General features: G+C 36.6%; 1 protein-coding gene across 2 annotated transcripts in view; it reads right to left on the bottom strand.

Annotated features, from left to right (window-relative positions):
• LOC109059854 (transmembrane protein 132C-like) overlaps positions 1-19065 on the bottom strand; it is a 202205-nt gene that overhangs the window by 40282 nt on the left and 142858 nt on the right. For both annotated transcript variants that reach the window (XM_042751195.1, XM_042751188.1), the window contains exon 4: positions 13109-13292. In XM_042751195.1, coding sequence (XP_042607129.1) covers positions 13109-13292 — 184 coding nt within the window. The remainder of the gene's footprint in view (positions 1-13108; positions 13293-19065) is intronic.

Here is a 19065-nt window from a genome sequence, read left to right as displayed (position 1 = left end):
GAATATTAAATAAGGTATTTTTGAAGGCTGTTTTGGTTACCAATGACTTTATTAGAACAAAAAACTACTGATATGCTTCTTAAATTATCTTCTATGTTATTTAATTTATGTAAATTTTATGTTGAATTAAATAAAATATTTCTTTCTAAAGCTACTTTTGTAATGTCTATTTGATGTTTTTCTTAATACAATAATGGCTTTAATGATTTTTATTTTCACAGCAAATTTATATATATATATATAGATATATATATATATATATATATATATATATATATATATATATATATATAATATAATAAATGTAAATAAAAGAAAAATTATACTAATAAAAGCAATGTGAAGCTGAACTTCATGCGTTTTAGCACCTAGTCTTCCACCTCCCAGATTGCTGTGGGAATTGTGAACTTAAAAGGGCCAGAGTTCAAGCCATTGTGAATTTATAAGAAAAGAGTAGGGGCAATAATTACTATGCAGCTGTCATGTTCTGGGCCAATCTCAGTATCCTACTGTGTGCGTCTTATGTTAATTTCGGCTCTCTTGCCCCCAGGCCCAATCACACTGTGATCCTTAAGCCCATTTCCTGTTTTCCCCCTTTGCCTTGATATCCAATTTTCTGTGTGCCCCTCCTGCCATAACGATATATATCAAAAAAACGATCCTTTGTATCTATACTAAGCGTAAGGAGAAGAGGGGGGGGGGGGGGGCAGGGGTGGAGGTGTCCGCGGGCACAGTTTTGATTTATGGGTTGTGTTTCCTCCCCTAAATAGAGGCTGGATAGAGGATTGGATCAGAAGGGCAATGGGCGACGAACACGAAAGCTATAAAACTGAGAATGTCTGTGTACAGAGGATGAAGTTTCTCCACAGTTAATAGCAAACCATCAGTCAGATGCCTTTAGCATGGAGACATGATATTGGATGGAGGATAGTGAATTTTGTTGTAATTGGTTGCAGTGAACGAAAGTGTTGTGATCTGTGTTTTATTAACAAACCTTCGAGCTGTGAAATTCGAATGATTTTCGGCCAATTTGTGAATTTAATTGCCAAGAAGAGTCATATAAAAATGGCCTGATTAAAAATATCATTGCGAAAATGATCCAGCAAATTTGATTGCGGATGTGATGTGTCTTCAAACCTCTGTGCTCTGCCCAATTACTCTGACAACCACAAATGACCTCACCACACAGACTGCGGTTTAGGACGCACTGAACCAAAACCCTCAAACAACAGGATCCGTCAGTGCAGTCCAGGGTGCAGCCTTCTCCAGAGGCCGGCCAAAGCCGAATCAATAAAGCATCAGAAGGACCATAAGCCTGCATCATCCAACTAATCCAAGTAGATTCCCCACCACAGAGCTGTATCTGTAGACAGAACAAGTAGCACAAGGCAGGACAGAACATGAAAGCAGAAATAAACAAGAGCGCTATCAAGCTCTGAACCGACTCAGAATTTGCATCATTGTAATCCTTGTGTAGAATGATATAAAATAGATTTTTACACTACTTTTCAAGTTTGGTGTAGCTTAGATTTCAGGCTGCATTTATTTGATCAAAAATACAGTAGAATAGCAATATTTGGAACTATTATTACAATTTAAAATAACCGTTTTCTATTGTAACGTTTTCTAATGTAAAATGTAATTTATTCCTGTGATGCAAAGCTGAATTTTCAGCATCATTACTCCAGTCTTCAGTCACATAATGCTTCAAAAAACATTCCAATATGCTGATTTGGTGCTCAAGAAACATTTATTATTATCAAGAAATTTTTTTTTTTTTTTATTATTATTATTATTATTATTATTATTATTAATGTTGGAAACAGTTGTGCTGCTTTTTTTTTTTTTGTTATTTTTGTGTAATTTTTTATTTTTATTATTATTTTTTTTTTTTTTTATTTTGCACAAATTCTTTACTTGAAATTAAATCTTTTGTAAATGTTAAGAAATGCATCCTTGCTTGAATATATATATATCTTATATATATATACCATATTTTTAATTTTTTTTGCTAGTCCCTTAAAAAAAACCCTATAACTTGTTGTCATGATCCAGGGTGTTTCTGCCCAGTTGCTGAAGCGTTCTAAGTGGTTGTCCGATATCCCGGTCTGTACATCTGATCCTTATTCAAACTGTATGTGATTTTAAACAAGCTGCATAATCTAGTATCCATAATTTAGATATCATTAATGCCCCGAAGCACATGTAGTTTAATACCAGGGGTTTTGGAAAATAGTGATGCTTAGAACTAATTAAAGATCTGAGGATAATGGTCTACATTTGGCTCTGTCAATATGGATTTAACAGGAAACTGCATAAAGTGCTCAACTCCCATTTAAACAGAGGATGGGACCATGTGTACTAAAAATAGAACTCAATTAAGGCACATTACCACTTTAGGAACTATCGATATGTGCCTCTAATTATTTTATGGCTTCATGTTCAGGTGATTCCAATGCCAGACGATTCGATCCGGTGCAATTTGGATTTTGGGGGTACTGACCTTCAGAGAACTGGAACAGGAGAGAGTGAATGCCACTCATGTAAGGCAGGTTGGTACAGAAAGAGGTCACAGTAAATGTCAGTGTAATTACAATGACAGGTCATTTTGTTGCTTTGTAAAAGAAACTATCCAATTATTTGTAACTTCAAACTTGGAAGCCGAAATTCAAATGAAAATAAACAGACTCCCAAGGGGAGGCAGCAGTGTCACCTGATCCCCCACAACGCACTGTGTCTAAATACATCACCGCTGGCTGTCATTATCAGCGCTGTGCACCTGCTATAAATGCAATGGCTTTCATCTTGTATTTAATACAAAGCTAAACAGCCATAAAATCAGGGAGGTCACAAACATCTAGCCACACAGTTCACCTCAATAGCCTTAATGGCAGCTGGTTACTGATCGTAATTAAGTTTTGAAATACAAGCTTGTGAATGTGCTAGTGAAATGTGCAGGTCACAACAGAAAACAATTAACTACCATACTGCCCTCACCCTTAAAAAAACGGAATAATTACAACAACACACTAGCAAATAAGCTGAACCTGTGCCAAAAATCAGACTTATATGGTAGGCCATCAATGCTTTGGCAGGAGGCATCAAGCAAAACTAACAATAAACTGGATAAACAAATGGGAGGAGCTGCATGTGGTCATCAGCATAAAACTAAACACTCTTCTGACAGCTGTAAGCACATTTCAAGTTAACCTCTAATTAGCAGATTCATTACATTTCTCCTCCTGTATCACACAGCTCACTTGAGCATGTCAGCATTCAATTAGATGTCTTTCATTGCCATTGTATGCATCTGCATTCCTGTCTCACAATCTCAAAGGCTTATTGTTGACACACGAAGCCGCCAAGTCCCGTGTCCCACATTTCTGCAGTTCAGATTATTTCCTGTACGAGCTAATCAGTGTTGGGGAAACGTTAGCTATTGTTACATAAAAAAGTTACTAATATAGTATATGGAAAGAAGTGTGACTTCTGCGCAACTGTTTTGCTGCCTGAGGCTTTCTCTTTTTTGAACAGTAGTCTTCCAGACTAGTCTTACAACTCTCAAATTTGTTTAATTACAATAACTATATCTTTTTATAAATAAAGGAATATTTCAACATCCACATCAGGCAGAACTCCTGGAGACAGCTTCATTACATTAATTCATTTAATAAATGCAGTACAACCCAGTCTTTGTTATTTTGCCATTCCTTGTCTGCCGTTCATTACTTGTTCCTCTTAACTCAAAAACACAAACACAAATACTGCAATCAAAAGACATTTCTGTCACCATCTCACTCTCCTCCTAAATGCGTATTATAGCTGATCAAATTGAAATATGTATATACAAACATTTTAAATATAATTAACTTTTAAAACCCCTCTAAAAGACATCCTCTGTGCTTTTTTTCTGTTATTCGCTTCTCTTTCTAGTTTCCCACTGATAAGCTGTGAGAGGTAAATTGCTGGAGGCACTTAGCGACGATTTAATGCAAACCCATTAAACACATGAAGGGAGAGTGGACGCTCAGGTTCCCACTTAGCACAACGCCTTAAACAAATTTAACTTTAAATGCTTTAATGTACCTTTAATGTTCATTCCAACAGGCCTAAGAAAGTCAGACATGAAGTGAGGTAAACAGGAAAACAGGAGTTCACAGGGTACATAAAATGAGCGTACACATACACACACATTAGCGGGATGCGAAGTGATAGTCTAGTGATTTTTTTCCAGATGAATCACTAATACAACCTACTTTTGTTCTCCCAACAAGGCATATCAAGCAAAACATTCAAGAACTCTGCCCTGGCTTTTTGGATTTAGGTGCAGAATACAAATACGAACAGGCAACGATTTCTAGCATATCATTCTCTCTGTCTGAGTTTTTCTCTCACGGACACGCACACAATTCCATTTTACTGAGCCAAATTGCTGTGCAATGGCCCTGCTTTGAAGTAGAGCGCTCAGAAAGCTCTAGAGGTAAAGAGCTCAGAGGTGGGAGAGGAAAGGAAAACGAGAATGGGAGAGAAGTAGAAGTAGGGCCCGATACGACAAGAGCATCTTGGCAGGTCTTGGCAGCTCTGGCACTGAGACTGATAGATCAGATGTAATTGACAATTAGCTTCACGACACTCTGAATTACAGACCCTCTAATAGGGCCAGAAACACGGGAAACCTTTCTCCAAACCGTTTTTGTGCCATCTATGTGTGTGTGTGTGTGTGTGAGCCTCATGACCCTCTGGTGTGTAATGATTCCACTAACCATGCTGTAATATCCAGGTGAGTCAGTACGCTAGGTTATGTGTGGATAACTTTGCTGTAATATCCAGGTGAGTCAGTACGCTAGGTTATGTGTGTGTGTGTGTCTGTTTGCTTCCAGCCACAACTCCTTTCTCTGACACACAGAATAAACATGTGCTCTTTTCTTTACAGCGTGACTCTTGGCTCCATTTCTTTGCCTTTTGAAGAATTAGCCTCTAAAAGTTTTTGTGATTTGGTATTTGTTGCGTACATTTATTCATCTTATCCTGACACGCTCGCTGGACCTTCAGGTGAGTCCTTAGTAAATAAATAAGCATCTCATCTAAAAGTATCTGAACAATGTACTTGACAAATAATGGTGTGCATTTTCCGTAGATTCAATGAAGGCACATAAGCCATGTGTTTTGGAGAGAGAATAATTAGAAATGTTAGAGTGCCCCTATTATGGGTAATGAAAGGTTCATATTTTGGTTTTGGGAGTCCCCAACAACAGGTTGACATGCATGCAAGGTCAAAAAAACGTGTTCATTGTCTTATAATATGCATTTATTTTTACCTTACTTGCTCAACGACTGACAAATGATTCGCTCAACGCTTCATTTTTCCAAACCCCTCCTTTGCATGATGCAAATCTGCAGTGATTGGTCCAATTGGATCATGCCTGTAATGCCTGATAAAGTAGCATTTGTGAGCAGGGTGCTGCTTTGTTTACAGCATTACCGGGGAAACCACTATTTTTACCGCTCCAAAAGTGGCACCTAGTGGCAAAGAAAGAATTTGTATTTTCATTTAGACCAACATGAAAAGACCAACAAGTGGGCGCGAAATATTCTAATGTTTCATGTTGACATCAACATGGAACAGCTTGGGATTCGTTTTAAAAATGACTCGTTTCAATGATTCATAGTCGACTCTTTATTTTGAGACAATAACTTCATACACGGTGCACTTTTAGATTTAAAACTTTGCAGGATGTTTCCATTCACTTAGAGTTGTAACACACTGCATGACAGGTCATTTTCAAAAATCCATAATAGGGGCACTTTAAATAAACATAAAAATAAAAGTAATAAAGCATGAAAAGCAGCTAGTTTTAAAAGGATTAGATGTCTGTACTGCCCCTATTTAAAAATGTAATCTAAAAGAATCAATAATACTGACACAAAAAGGATGTGAAATTGTTCTCCCTTTATATATAATAAGAAACTTTCTTTATTTTGCACAAACTTAAGCATTAACTGCATTCATCAAGATGAATTAATAGATTAGTTTACATTTAATTTATACTAATAAAGTATAATATAATAATATATAAATGAGGTGGACCAACATCTCTAAATGTTAAGCATCATTTCACTGATACGTTCTGAAAAGGAACAAATATTTGACCTTTTTTTAATTTATTTATTTATTTATTCATTTTTTATGACATTTTAACACATGACTTTCTCCGTAGCACATTTTCTTCCTTAGTGTGTTTCGTTTATACATGAACACGCAAATCACTTTTGGATCCTCAACAATATAACTAGTTCAATGTATATAAATGTATCAGTTAGACTGGGAATCACCAATCTCACCAATTACAGGATAGTTTTATGCACATGTGACTGGCATAAACACATTTTAAATCTGCTTTGAAATGTTTCCCTGTGTAAACAAACCGACCCAAAGAAACTTTTTCAGAACAAAGCACCTACAGGTCTGAAAATATTCTGAAATGCCATTCAAACAGAATGCAGTATTTTTAAAATGCTGAAGAATCTTCCTCTTCCAGAAAGAAAACACTACCGATTTCTTAATTTGATTACTTTGTTTGCTTGTACTTTAGCTACTGATTGCATTTACTTCCTGATGGGCTATATTCTATTTAGTTTTTATGTTGCTGATTGTATTTACAGCATAAAACAGCCCCTGAAGAGGAAGTGATAAATCTAAGTTGACAAGGCAACAATGAACAGAACAGTGATCAAAGCCCTCAGTGGACTGTGTGCCTCCGTTAGGCCTGTTAGGAGCTCCGGTCCCTGGAGTTGCCATCTTCTTGGCCCTCGGAGTACAATGCTCTGTCTTATTCAGAAACACAAAGGAAGAGTCAGACTATTAAACACTGGAAAAAAATGCAAAATATCACCATTTAGGCTCTCGTTTTAGGATTTTATTTTTCCGATGCCACTGTTCCTTCCACTCTTTCTTTGACCTGTGGGAAACATCCATTCATCATACCGTATTATTAAAACTAGGCATGGCAGCTTCATGTACCGCCTGTGATAAATAAAGACAAGACTGCTCTCTCTCTGTCTCTCTCTCTCTTTCTCTCTCTCTCTCTCGGCAGCTTCATGTACCGCCTGTGATAATTAATAGATCTCCCTTTTGCTTTTTACTTTCTCTCTCCTCAACCTTCCTCTCCTTGCTCAAAGTAAGCTATTGAGGAAGACGAACAGAGATGTGGTATGTGTGAAAAAACTTCAAAGAGGTGCTATATGAAGATACAGTTGAGAAATGAAAGGTAATCGCCCAAATGAACTGCTTCAGGCAGGACAATGTTTAAATTTCCTGTCTTTAATTACATTAAAAACATCAATCCCAGTAGGTATAGCAGCTGCTTCAGGCCCCTCTTTCTCAGGGGTGTTTCGTCCAAGGAGGAAAGTAAAGCAGTGGAATGTTTCAAAAACACACTGAATAGTTATAAAACTTTTTTTTTTTTTTTAAGTAAGGTGACCAAGAGCGATACTAGCGAGAGAGAGAGGCGGAAACATTCAGTGAAGCTCTAAAGTGTGACCTGAATGTGACTGGGGTAATGGCGAAATATGTGAGAGGATGCCATTTCACTTGTGATTCCCTAATTACCTTGTCAGCGAGATAATGGTCCTCTTATCAAGTTTGCAACTTTTCTGCAAATCTGCCTGAACAGGTCCAACTGATGAAAGCAGACGGACTAAGTACCAAGTAAACAACTCAGCATTCATCCCAATCTAACTGAACTTGAAATGACATGAAATGATCTGTGAGTGAGTCCATTTAGGTGGCAACTCTCGTTATAATTTAAAGGGGTCATGAACTGAGAAATCAAATTTCCCTTGATCTTTTGACATATAACAGGTCAATGTACTTTTATAACATTCTGTAAGTTTCAACACTCAAAACTTTCTCTTTAGTTCAAAAACAGCTTTTTGATTGAAACCAAGCTCAGAAAACAACTAGTTTTGGAATGTGCCACTTTATAATGTAATAGTGTGGCTAAACACCGCAACCGCAGGAGAAGATCAATGCCTGTTTCTACGTCACTGCCTCTTTATCTCTGCCCACTGATGCAAGCTTGTAGTAGTAGGAGACAAAATACCACAGAGATGCAAACACTGGATTACTCCATCAACAGAACCATACAGATGTCTTTGAATTGCCTTCCTTGTGATCCTAACATATCTACGTGAAGGCTGTTGCGTCATGTCGCAAATCAGTTTCTCTTTAAGATCAGAAGTGGCGCGAATGCTTGGAGTATGTCAGAAATAGAGTGGGACATCTGTTTACTTTTGGGGATTTGTTGTGTCAATCCATGCCGTATCCAGTGTAGACAGAATCCCCGAGTATAATGGGTTCAGTTGTCTATAGTCACATTGTGATACTCGCATCCAGTGTAAACATGGGGTTAAATTAGCAAAGAGCTCCAGATCGCATCAGTGAAACACTGTTTGTTTGTTTGTTTGCTTGCTTTACTTTGCTACGGATTCATTTTTAAACTAGACAATATGATGCAGCCTTTTCAGAGAGACTGAAAGTAAGCGATTACACAGCACTGAGTCTGACTAGAGTGGATCCAACCGTAATGTTGCAACACATAAGTGTGAGTAAACATGCTTTTACCACTATTGCATTATCTGTTCCAGACCGTTTGACATATACTGTGTATTTACACATTTTTAACTCCAGTGACCCAGTTTTCAGAGTACGACACAGCAGCGTCCATCTGTTAGCATTAAACTATTAGCCAATCACAGCAGTGGGCGTTTCTTGCAAATCTTGAATGCGCCCCGCCTATAAAAACAGACCATTCTGCAGAGAGGCTTAAAAACAGGATAGAAAATAGTCTATTACTTCTAAATTATGATGTTTTTTGATGTAAAATCACACTAACATTATAAGTGAATCTCAGAGGACATTATAAAATAATAAAGAAATGCAGTTCATGACCCCTTTAATATGCTCTTCTGTCTCTTCAAACTTTATCACACCAGCAGTTTACAAGGTTTTTTTCATTAATTGTACAAAAAAATGATTACAGTGAATAGCTAAATTAGTAATAACATAACAGATACATAAAACATGCATGCTACTGTATTATTGTATTCATTTTGCAATATAAAACAAATATTTTAAATTGCATAAACATGAGAATTTGATGGGACTTTAATAAATAATATGTAACATACTTGTATATAATATCCCTGCACTGCAAATATAATGTTTTACTTTATTGTATATAATATCCCTGCACTGCAAATATAATGTTCAGTATTTTCTGTAATAAAAATTTAAAAAGCAAAATAAATGTTAGAAATAGACTTTATAAAATAGACTTTATAAAATAATAATAATAAATTGATAATGATTTATTAGAGCTGTGTTTCTCAACCCTGGTCCTGAGCGCCCTCCAGCACTGCACATTCTGTGTGTCTCCCCAATCAAACACACCTGATTCAACTCATTAGCTCATTAAAAGAAACTCTAATTTTCATCTGTATTTGTAATCCTTTCAGCATTTTTTTTTTTTTTTTTTTTTTTTTGAAAGGTAAAAGAAAATATGTTGCAATACTGCTGGGATATAAATTTTGTAATATACATTAGGTATATTTATTTTTTTTATTTTTAGGTATATACATTTTTACATTAGGTAAAATTTTGTCCCATGTGCCAAATGGAAACTGTATAAATATCATATGAAAATGAACAACAAATTTACATTCTGAAAAGCCCAAACTCACAGACAAGATGATGCCTCCACATTTCTGAAGTCTCTTCTACTGTACTAATTCCTCATGAAACACATCCACCATCCCCCCCACCAGTGGCTCGTGCTGTGACTGTCTTCATATCTTTCCATAAATCTCCAGTGCTATAACTCATTAATCATTTACACAACATCAAACAGTAATCAAAATAAACCATAATACTGCATAAGCAATTCATTTAAAGTCTCCTCTTTGCCCATCTCTCCATAGCAACGGCTCATCGCTTTGCAAATTTTTGCCATGTAATATTAAATGCGGCCACTATTAAGCATCGCACTCCCTCTCTCTCGCTCACTCACCCGCTCTTGCTATCTTTCCCTAATGTAAACAAACATACAAAGACTGGTATTAAGCCATGCAGCTGAAAGCCCCGCCCCTCTCGTAGCTTCACGGCCCACTGGGTATTTCAGCAACTCATTGGAATCTTCAAACAACAAAGATAAACAAGTGTTCCAATTAAGAATTAATTACTGCTCAGACACTCAACTGCTTCTGCTCACTCCGCTGGGAAAAACTCAAAACGGCAAGGAAACACACACACATACACATAGCAAGAAAGATAAGATAGAGGGGTCACATACAGAACACATATAGAAGAAAAGGTGTGTCTGAAGGCAGAGGATACAAGTGAGTGAGTGAGTGAGTGAGTGAGTGAGTGAGTGTGTGAGAGAGAGAGAGAGAGAGAGAGAGAGAGAGAGAGAGAGAGAGAGAGAGTGAGTGAGAGAGAGTGTGTGAGAGAGAGAGAGAGAGAGAGAATGAAAAAAGTTAAGAAAATGGACTGGAGGTATCACCATCTGGGCTTAAAACACTCTAACAAGCCCAAAGCAGAATTACACAGTACCTCAGATGTAAGGAAAGAGCCAATTTATAACTGGCTTTCAACACCAAAGAGAGAAGAGGGGCGAAATAGCCTCTTTCAGTACATACTCATTGTGGGTAAAATAGCGTCTACAGAGCAAGGCAAATTACTGCTAATAGGCCATATCTCTACTGGAACTCGCTGAGTACCAAAAGCTACTCTGAGCACAAATATGTCCTGTTAAGAGTTTATTTATAGGGTAAATACACACAGGGGTTTGAAAGTGAGTTTTGATGTAGAAATTAGATTAAATTTGATGTATAAACATAATCTTCTACAAAAACATTACTAACCTTTATTGCACCATGTACCTCATCTTTTCTCCTTCTTTTACTTATCGTTTTTTACCCTTTAGTGTGCGACTTTTGTGTGTGTGTGCATGTTTCGTTAATGACAGTGCTGGGCCTCTTCCACAGGAAGTCCAGGACTCCAGTATGGGCCATCTTTCATCTTCTGACCTTTTCTGCCAAGAAGTCTCTGATGTCTGGTGTCTCTGTCTTTCTTTACTGACAGGTATTCAGGGACTCTAACAAGCTCTAACTTTAAAAGGTTTGGACTGGATGTCACTGTGTAGCAGGGAATGAAAGATGAAGAGAAAGAAAGAAAGATTATATAAAACAATAACACTTAGTAATAAATTTTACTGTAGATACACACACGTATATATATATAAAACGTTTTTGAATGAGGTCTTTCATGCTCATGCTCATTAATGTTTCATTTATTCAATCAAAATAAAAAAAGTAAAAACATTAACATTTGAAATTTTATTATTGTCTCACATAACATAATTATCGATGATAAAAATCGTGGAAATGTTGATTCATTGATAAATACAAACTTTAAAAGACTAGCATTTATTTGGAATAGAATTAAAGGTTTGTAACAAAACAAAAGTCTTAACTGTCACTTTTTATCTATTTAATGTATGATTGTTGAGTAAAGGTATTAATTTCTTTCCAAACAAAGTGTGTGTATAGAAAGAATGTAGATATTCTCTATCCTCCCACGTCAGTCTCTATGACTTTTCCACCACAGTGGAAACAGCCATTCAACACTGTGAGAGGCTCCATGGCAAGAGCGAGCTGATGGGAGTGTGCTGGAATCATGTACAGTACCCCAACAGGAGAGCTTGGATTAGGGTTGCAAGAGTCACCTCTCCCCCTGCTGAAGGCATATGTCTCATGGAGCTGCAAACAGTGTGTGAGGAACACATGACCTGACCTATCAGAAGGTCAAAAAATATGAGAGTGATTTTTAAATAAATAAATAAAACCCAAAGGTGTCTGGATTGTGGCCTAGTGGTTGATGCGGGAGACCCACATCATGTCCTGATTCTCTTCTGCTCACAATTCCACATTTCAATAGGTGGTCAAAAAAAGTCAGCATTATACTGCATTATATTATAAAATTCCTCAACATTGGACCACATATCTCTCTTGCTCTTTCATCTTTACTATTGACTGCTCATGCTGTGTTTTAGAAAGCATAGAGATAGCGGCTGCTGTCTCTTTGCTATAAGCATTCTTTGTGTCCTATGGTTCTGACATGACAAAGTATTGTTGTTCATATCACACGGAACCACAGGGGGCTGCTTGTCAGGAAGACTGAAAGATTTAAAGACTTAAATTCCTATAGAGTCTAATCCCTTCCTGCCAAAGACACAGTTCAGGTAGATGATCTTCATACAATTTTATCAAATGTAGACCTGCCCGCCCCTAAAGGGCTTATAAAACCATAACATACTGTGGTTAGTTGTTTTACATGTCAGTCAGACAGGACCAGTATTAGTGTGCATTTCTTGTCCAAAAGTGTTTTGAACTGTAAGCTCAAAGTAAAAAGTAAAAAACAGGTGCCTGAGATTCATTAAATGGGAACTCCAGCTAGAGAAAGGAGAATGTGAATAAAATAAAATAAAATAAAATAAAATAAAATAAAATAAAATAAAATAAAATAAAATAAAATAAAATAAAATAAAGAGGTTTCCTCAACTGTCATGAAAATTATACATTATAAATTAATCATAAAATACTGTGAGATTAGCAGTCTGGCTAAAGGAAAAGGGGTGCATGTCAATATAGGACTATAATGTTATTCAAAGCTGGAAATCAAGAGAAAAAAGCATTGTTTTCCAATGAAGTAAACATTTTAAGACACGGTGACTTCTGACATGATTTCCACAGACCTGTTTAAGTATTTTTAGATTAAAGGTGATGTGTGTATTTGTTTTAATATAAAAGTTTAAAATACTTTCCACTATCCCACTTTAAAGGGGACTACATTTATGAAATTAAATCTGAATATATTTTTTTGTTCAGTGTATTACTGAAATCTCGAAAATTATCATTTAGAAAAAAATCAATTAAATATTAAATAAATTAAAAAAATACAGAAGACAATATTTTGGCAAGTATTTGAAAACACACAAGGACAACATTAAAAAACATTGAGGCTGAGGCTGAATGAATGGTGTGTTCTCACCTCAGCGATGGGTATGATACCCTGCAGGTCTCTCTGGCTGATATAGATGGTGGAGATGACTTCAGCAGACACTCCGGTGGAGGGATACTCTATCTGCCAGCGGATGGACTGTGAAGACCGCAGGTTGATGAAATTGTCAATCTCAAAGTCCACCCACATGATCTCATAGAAGGAACCATCAAGTCTGTTGAGAAAAAGAGAAAGACAGATGTCGGATGAGGGGAGAGAGAGAGACACTCAACTGCTGCTGAGAGCCAGACTTTATACTGTGTTTTGATGTCTATTCACATATCCTCCAAGACAGCAGGGGGAAGTATTGCATTTGGCCTCCTACAAAGGTTGAGAATACATAAATTAAAAAAAAAAAAGTCCAGTGATTATGTGATGATTTTAAAAAGCCCTTAGAACAGAAAGAAGAAAGAAGTCTTTCAAGATATGCTCTTTTTTTATAGGTGAGTGGTAATAAGTAAAAATAATATAGAAAAGAAAATAATATTTAAAAATATTAAATATTTTAAGTGTGTGTGTGTTTAACAATAAAATGAACAACTTGGGGTCTGTGCATTAGTACGGGTGTCAGAAATGGAGAACAAGGGATAAAAAGCACTAAAGCACTGTAGAATCAGTTTCTGTCTCAAATGGCAAGCACAGACTGTTACAGGCATGTATTCACAAAACCTGAGATCCAGAACACATGGAGCTGGTGATTTCAGCCAGCACTTGGTGTTTTTTTCTTTTTTCTTTTTTCTTTTTTTTTGTGAAATATGCATCAGACTGTTATTCTACAGGTCAGCATGCACAGGTTTTGACCAGAATGCCAGGAAACAAAGTCATGTTTACAAGATATTGATCCAAGATATTCACAAGTTTTATTTATGGCACTTAGCAGCACGTAAACAAGATATTCCCAACCATGGCTTTATTTTATGCCTGTTGAATAATCTGTATTTATTACATCTGATCAAAGACTACACATCCCTAAACAACACACAGAACAAAGTCATGTTACACGATGATCAGACTCAGTCTCTTCCCATCTAAGTGGTCAGGTCTTTTGCTGATTACACGAGCAAACTTTATGCCACGAGTGTAAAGTCTTGCTCTGTGATGCACACATACACACAAACTAAGCTTCAAGCTTCAAGACTGATATGAAACAGCAAAGTCCATTTCCCTGAATGACAGGAAACCCTCCCTGATTAGTTTCTCATCTCTTTCTTCTTCTGAATGTGCACAGTTAGATCACAACCTCTCTAAATGCTCTGAGTTGACCTTTGACCTCAGATCAACAGGGGCCAAATAACCGCCTTCCCCCTCCATCCTTGTTATGACACCCCCGAAATGAGTTCAATTACACTCGCCCAATCGGCCACTTGATGGATGTGCTGCTGTCTGACCCCTTCCTCCTTCAAAAAGAATGTTCTAGAAGCAGTAAATAAATCAATAAACCAACAGACAATACTTTATTGCAGAGATGGCATACATCTACAGGGAGCGGGGAGAGAGGGAGGGGGCGGCCAGTCAGAAAACGAGAGATAAATAATGTTATGGAGAACGAGAGCAAGGAAAAAAGAACCAGTCACAGTCCCTCGCTGTCTCTTCTGGAAGCACAATGTCATTTCTCTGAATAGCACAAGCGTTTTGTCATTATTCACTCAGAGTCAGACAGGGATCTTGCCCAAACACTCAGCTGCACCCAACAATGAGCCGCAAGCAAACCGCATGCACACGCGGCCTCGCACAATTATACGCAAACACAAATGCGCTTAACAGGACTTTCAGAGGCGTTAAAAGGATTAGTTATGTAGAAGCAGATGAGAAGTAGAGAGGACACCAAAGTTATTCTGGATTCAAGGAAAGTTGTTAAGCATTATAAACGGCTGGATAATAAGCAGGGCAAAAAAGCGTATGGCAAAGGAGCCAAGTGTCATGGGAATTCTGAATTTCTTTTAAAGGCATAGTTCTCTCAAAAAAAAGAAAAATCTGACTCAAACTTATGCTTGAACCTGTATGAACTTTTTTTTTGTCCATGAAACACGAAAACACTAAAGGAGGAGATGTATTGAATGTTTTGTAGCTCTCAAATCTCATTTATGCTTATTCATATTAAAGAAGTTTCTTCATATTAAAACCAGAAGTCATAATAAGCTACAAGACATGCAGGTACCAACATTGCTTATAATCATTTAGTTTAACTTGATGTACTAAAATAACTAAAAAATTTAACTAAAAAAAAAACTAAATGAAGTAGAAATTACAATAATAAAAAATAAATTGCTAGTAAATTCCACAATTAATTACATAGAAATAGTAATTAGTTATTAATAAATGTGAAATTTTGAAGTAGAAAGACAAAAAATATTGTAAAATGTACTCCAATAATAATAATTTACAACTTTGAAAAATAATTTTTACAGTGATACCTCAAAGAGAACAGATGTCAAATTTTGCAAAGAATAACACCTTAAATTTGGTATTCTTCTCACAAAAACCAATCATATTGCTTCAGATGACTTGATGGATTTAGTGCATTACTTTTATAATATTTTAAAAGAAAGTCATACAGTGACAATATGGTAATGATGTAAATGATGACAGAACTTTGATTTTGCATGAAATGTTCCTTTAAGAGTAGAGTATAGTAAAATGTATTACTATAAACAACTGCCCAAAGAGCAAACAGTGACAACAGCTCTTCCGAAACCAGTGACCTATAACATGACCCTTGTAAATGTAATTAGCAATGCATATTTGAGTTTTTAAGTGCATATGATCACATGTACATTCTCACCACCTCAGAAACCCTAATGCAATTGAGCAATAATCTTTAATTAAAGTAACTTTGTATGCATACGGGGAGAAAGCACAGGCACCAGGGCACTGGAGTCGAACCCTTCAGTCAGGATTTTTCAGTCTCTCTCTCAGCCATAATTAATTTAAGCAGAGGCAAGAAGAGAGAAAAGAGGAGTCTCATTGTCCCAAGCTGTATTAATTAGCCATCACCTATTGGTTCAGGGTTTGTGGCCACCACAGATGCTGAAAAGGCAGGAGTCTTTATCTTATAGGTCAGAAACCGAGAGCAGCTGAGAGGCAGACTCACACCCATATATCACTTGGCTGTTGTTTAACCTTTGTTGAGAAAGTCATGTTTTTAAGAGTGCTGGACAGAAGCAGAGGGAACAGAGAAGTGCTGTCAGCCAGACTTAAAGAGCCGTTTGTCACCCGTGACGTGTTCATTCAGGTAAACGTGTACTTCAGAACATCGCTTGAGAGAGTTCCTCTGCAGGTGTCAGAGAAGAGCAAGCCAAGGGCTTTCAGTTGTCACGTCGCCTCTAATTAATCTGTCACTGGATTTAAGTATTTTCCAGAGTTAGGACACAATTGTAAAACAGGGTACAGATTTACATGACATTCTTCTTAAAGAGATTAAAGTTGTAACAGAAGCAGTGACAGATCTTTTCTTCCGTGAAAACATATTGAGAAACATATTACCGAAAAAGGGAAAAAATGTAGGACGGGGACTTGGTTCTATCCATTGGTTATTGATTAGATGGAGTCAGAATTAAATGTGAGCTTAAATATGTCATGTCTTTCTTTCTCCAGTCGCAAAGAAATTAAGGATTTTGAGGAAACATTCCAGGATTTTTCTCCATATGTGGACTTCAATGGTGGCCAACAGGTGGAAGGTCCAAACTGCAGTTTCAATGCAGCCTCAAAGGGCTCTACACGATCCCAGCCGAAGAATAAGGGTCTTATCTAGCTAAACGATCTGTCATTTTCTTAAAAAAATGAAAAATGTATATACTTTTTAACCACAATTGCTTGTTATCCTATACACATAAATTGCATCTGAAATCACATACTGTCTACGTAGTAGGTACTACATTTGGTTTGAAACTTTGCAGCCATTAAAAACAATATGTTCTATCAGTATGAATATAGATAGTATGGATGAAATTCCAAAGTACTACAGCTGCCATGTTGGCACTGTCATGTGATCTATTGTATAGAGTAAGAGCATGCATATTCACACACAGCGATAACAGGGTTTCTGCAGGTTTTATTCATGTAAATGTAAGAATTTTTAAGGCTAAGTAAATTAAAAAACTTTATAGGAATAAATAAGGAATAAATTGAACGGAATTTTAATATAGATGTGCTTTATTAGCAATGCTCCAAAGTTTGAAAATACAACTATACAACCATTATTATTTTTTATTCATTTTACAAAAACAAAAAAGCATTTATAGAAGCATGATAGAAGCATTTACAATAGCCGTCTAATATACAAGTCTTGGCTCAGGCTCAAGTTCAGCCCAGCACTGAGGAACAATCACTTCATGGAAGTTTGGTGAGCTAAATATAGTGCCAGACACTGACCTAATTGCTATTTTACCATGCACAAGCAAGGCAGGTTTGAGAGTCAGCATTCAAAATGAGAGAGTGTGTGTGAGAGACTGGAAAAAGAACAATGTCATATCCTCGTTACTGACCGCTGGCTACCATCCAGAACTAAAGCTGTCATGGGACAAAGAACGAGAGGGTAAAGAAAACAGCACTGCATGAAAGAGAGAGAGAAAGAGAGGGAGGCAGCAGAATGTGTCAGGAGATTCACGGTTGCTGTGGCGTTCCAGTAGGTAGCAGACGGTAACCGCTGTGACAGACGGGTGGAGCACAGCGGTCTGATGCTAAACCACGCAGAAGTCCACTTGGCTACAATGCCTTATCATACACACCACACAATAGCATACAAGTGTGTGTGAGTGTGTATGGCCTAACCAACAGGCTCAAGAGAGTCTCCACATGCTATAGAGCCCAAAAGAGACAGAAATGTTATGCTAGCGATCCTTCTTTTTCCTCTCTCACCTTCATTCTCCCTCTGTCCACCACTGTCATTTCCTCATAGAGATCCACTGCAGTATTTAGGTCATAGTGAATTTGAATGCAGTCTTGTAAAGCATATTCACTTCACAATAAGCCCACTGACTGTCATATACAGGGCTCAGTCTGAACTGGATAACAAAAGAAGTTTCATTAAATTACAATCAAACCTATTAACTGTGAGAGTGTAAGTTTATTCAGATGGATGTGATGACAAAGGAAATATATTTCGAGAGGCAACGGCTTTATATTTGCTGAGGCAAAGTGGATCGCTGAATGATTTGTCAAAGTTTCATGTTTTTGCAGAGGACAGCTCCATCTCCAACAATCACAGACCTGCAATAAACTACAAAGATGGATTACAGTTATACACAGCATCCTTTGAGACCCCTAAAACCGCAGTTGTAAGATGAAGGCCTAATGGTTACAGTAAATATTGAGAAATAATAACAAATGAGAAAAATCTAGAAATATACTATCTTTCAAAAGATTGGGGTCAGTGTAATTTTTTTTTTAAAGAAATTAATAATTTCATTCACCAAGGACAAATTACATTGATAAAAAGCAAAGACAATCATTATACAACAAAAGATTTCTATTGCACAGAAATGTTGTTCTATTAAAGCTTTCTATTCATCAAAGAATCTGTTTATCAAAAAAGTAGCACGGTTTCAGCAAACATATCAAGCAGCACAACCTTTTTCAACATTGACAATAATCAGAAATGTTTCTTGAGCAGCAAATCATAACATTAAAATTGTGTGACACTGGAAGACTGGAAAAAATGGCTGCTAAAAATTCAACCTTGCCATCAAAGGAATATATTACACATATATTATTTTTTAAACAGTAATAATATTTAACAAAATTACTGTTTTTACAGCATTTTTGATCAAATAAATATTGCCTTTGTGAGCATGAGAAACATTTAAAACACTAAAAAAAACCTACCGACCCAAAACTTTTGAAAAGAAATATATGACAAATAAAGTGTGAGAGCTGCAAAATTACATTAATGAGAATTAACTTATGTGACCTAAAATGCAAGAGACAAAAATGCCAAAAGTAATGTACAA

Source organism: Cyprinus carpio, chromosome A5 (assembly GCF_018340385.1).
Source record: "Cyprinus carpio isolate SPL01 chromosome A5, ASM1834038v1, whole genome shotgun sequence".
NCBI lineage: Eukaryota > Metazoa > Chordata > Actinopteri > Cypriniformes > Cyprinidae > Cyprinus > Cyprinus carpio.
The sequence above is the reverse complement of the archived record's forward strand: the minus strand, read 5'-3'. Positions and strand labels throughout refer to the sequence as shown.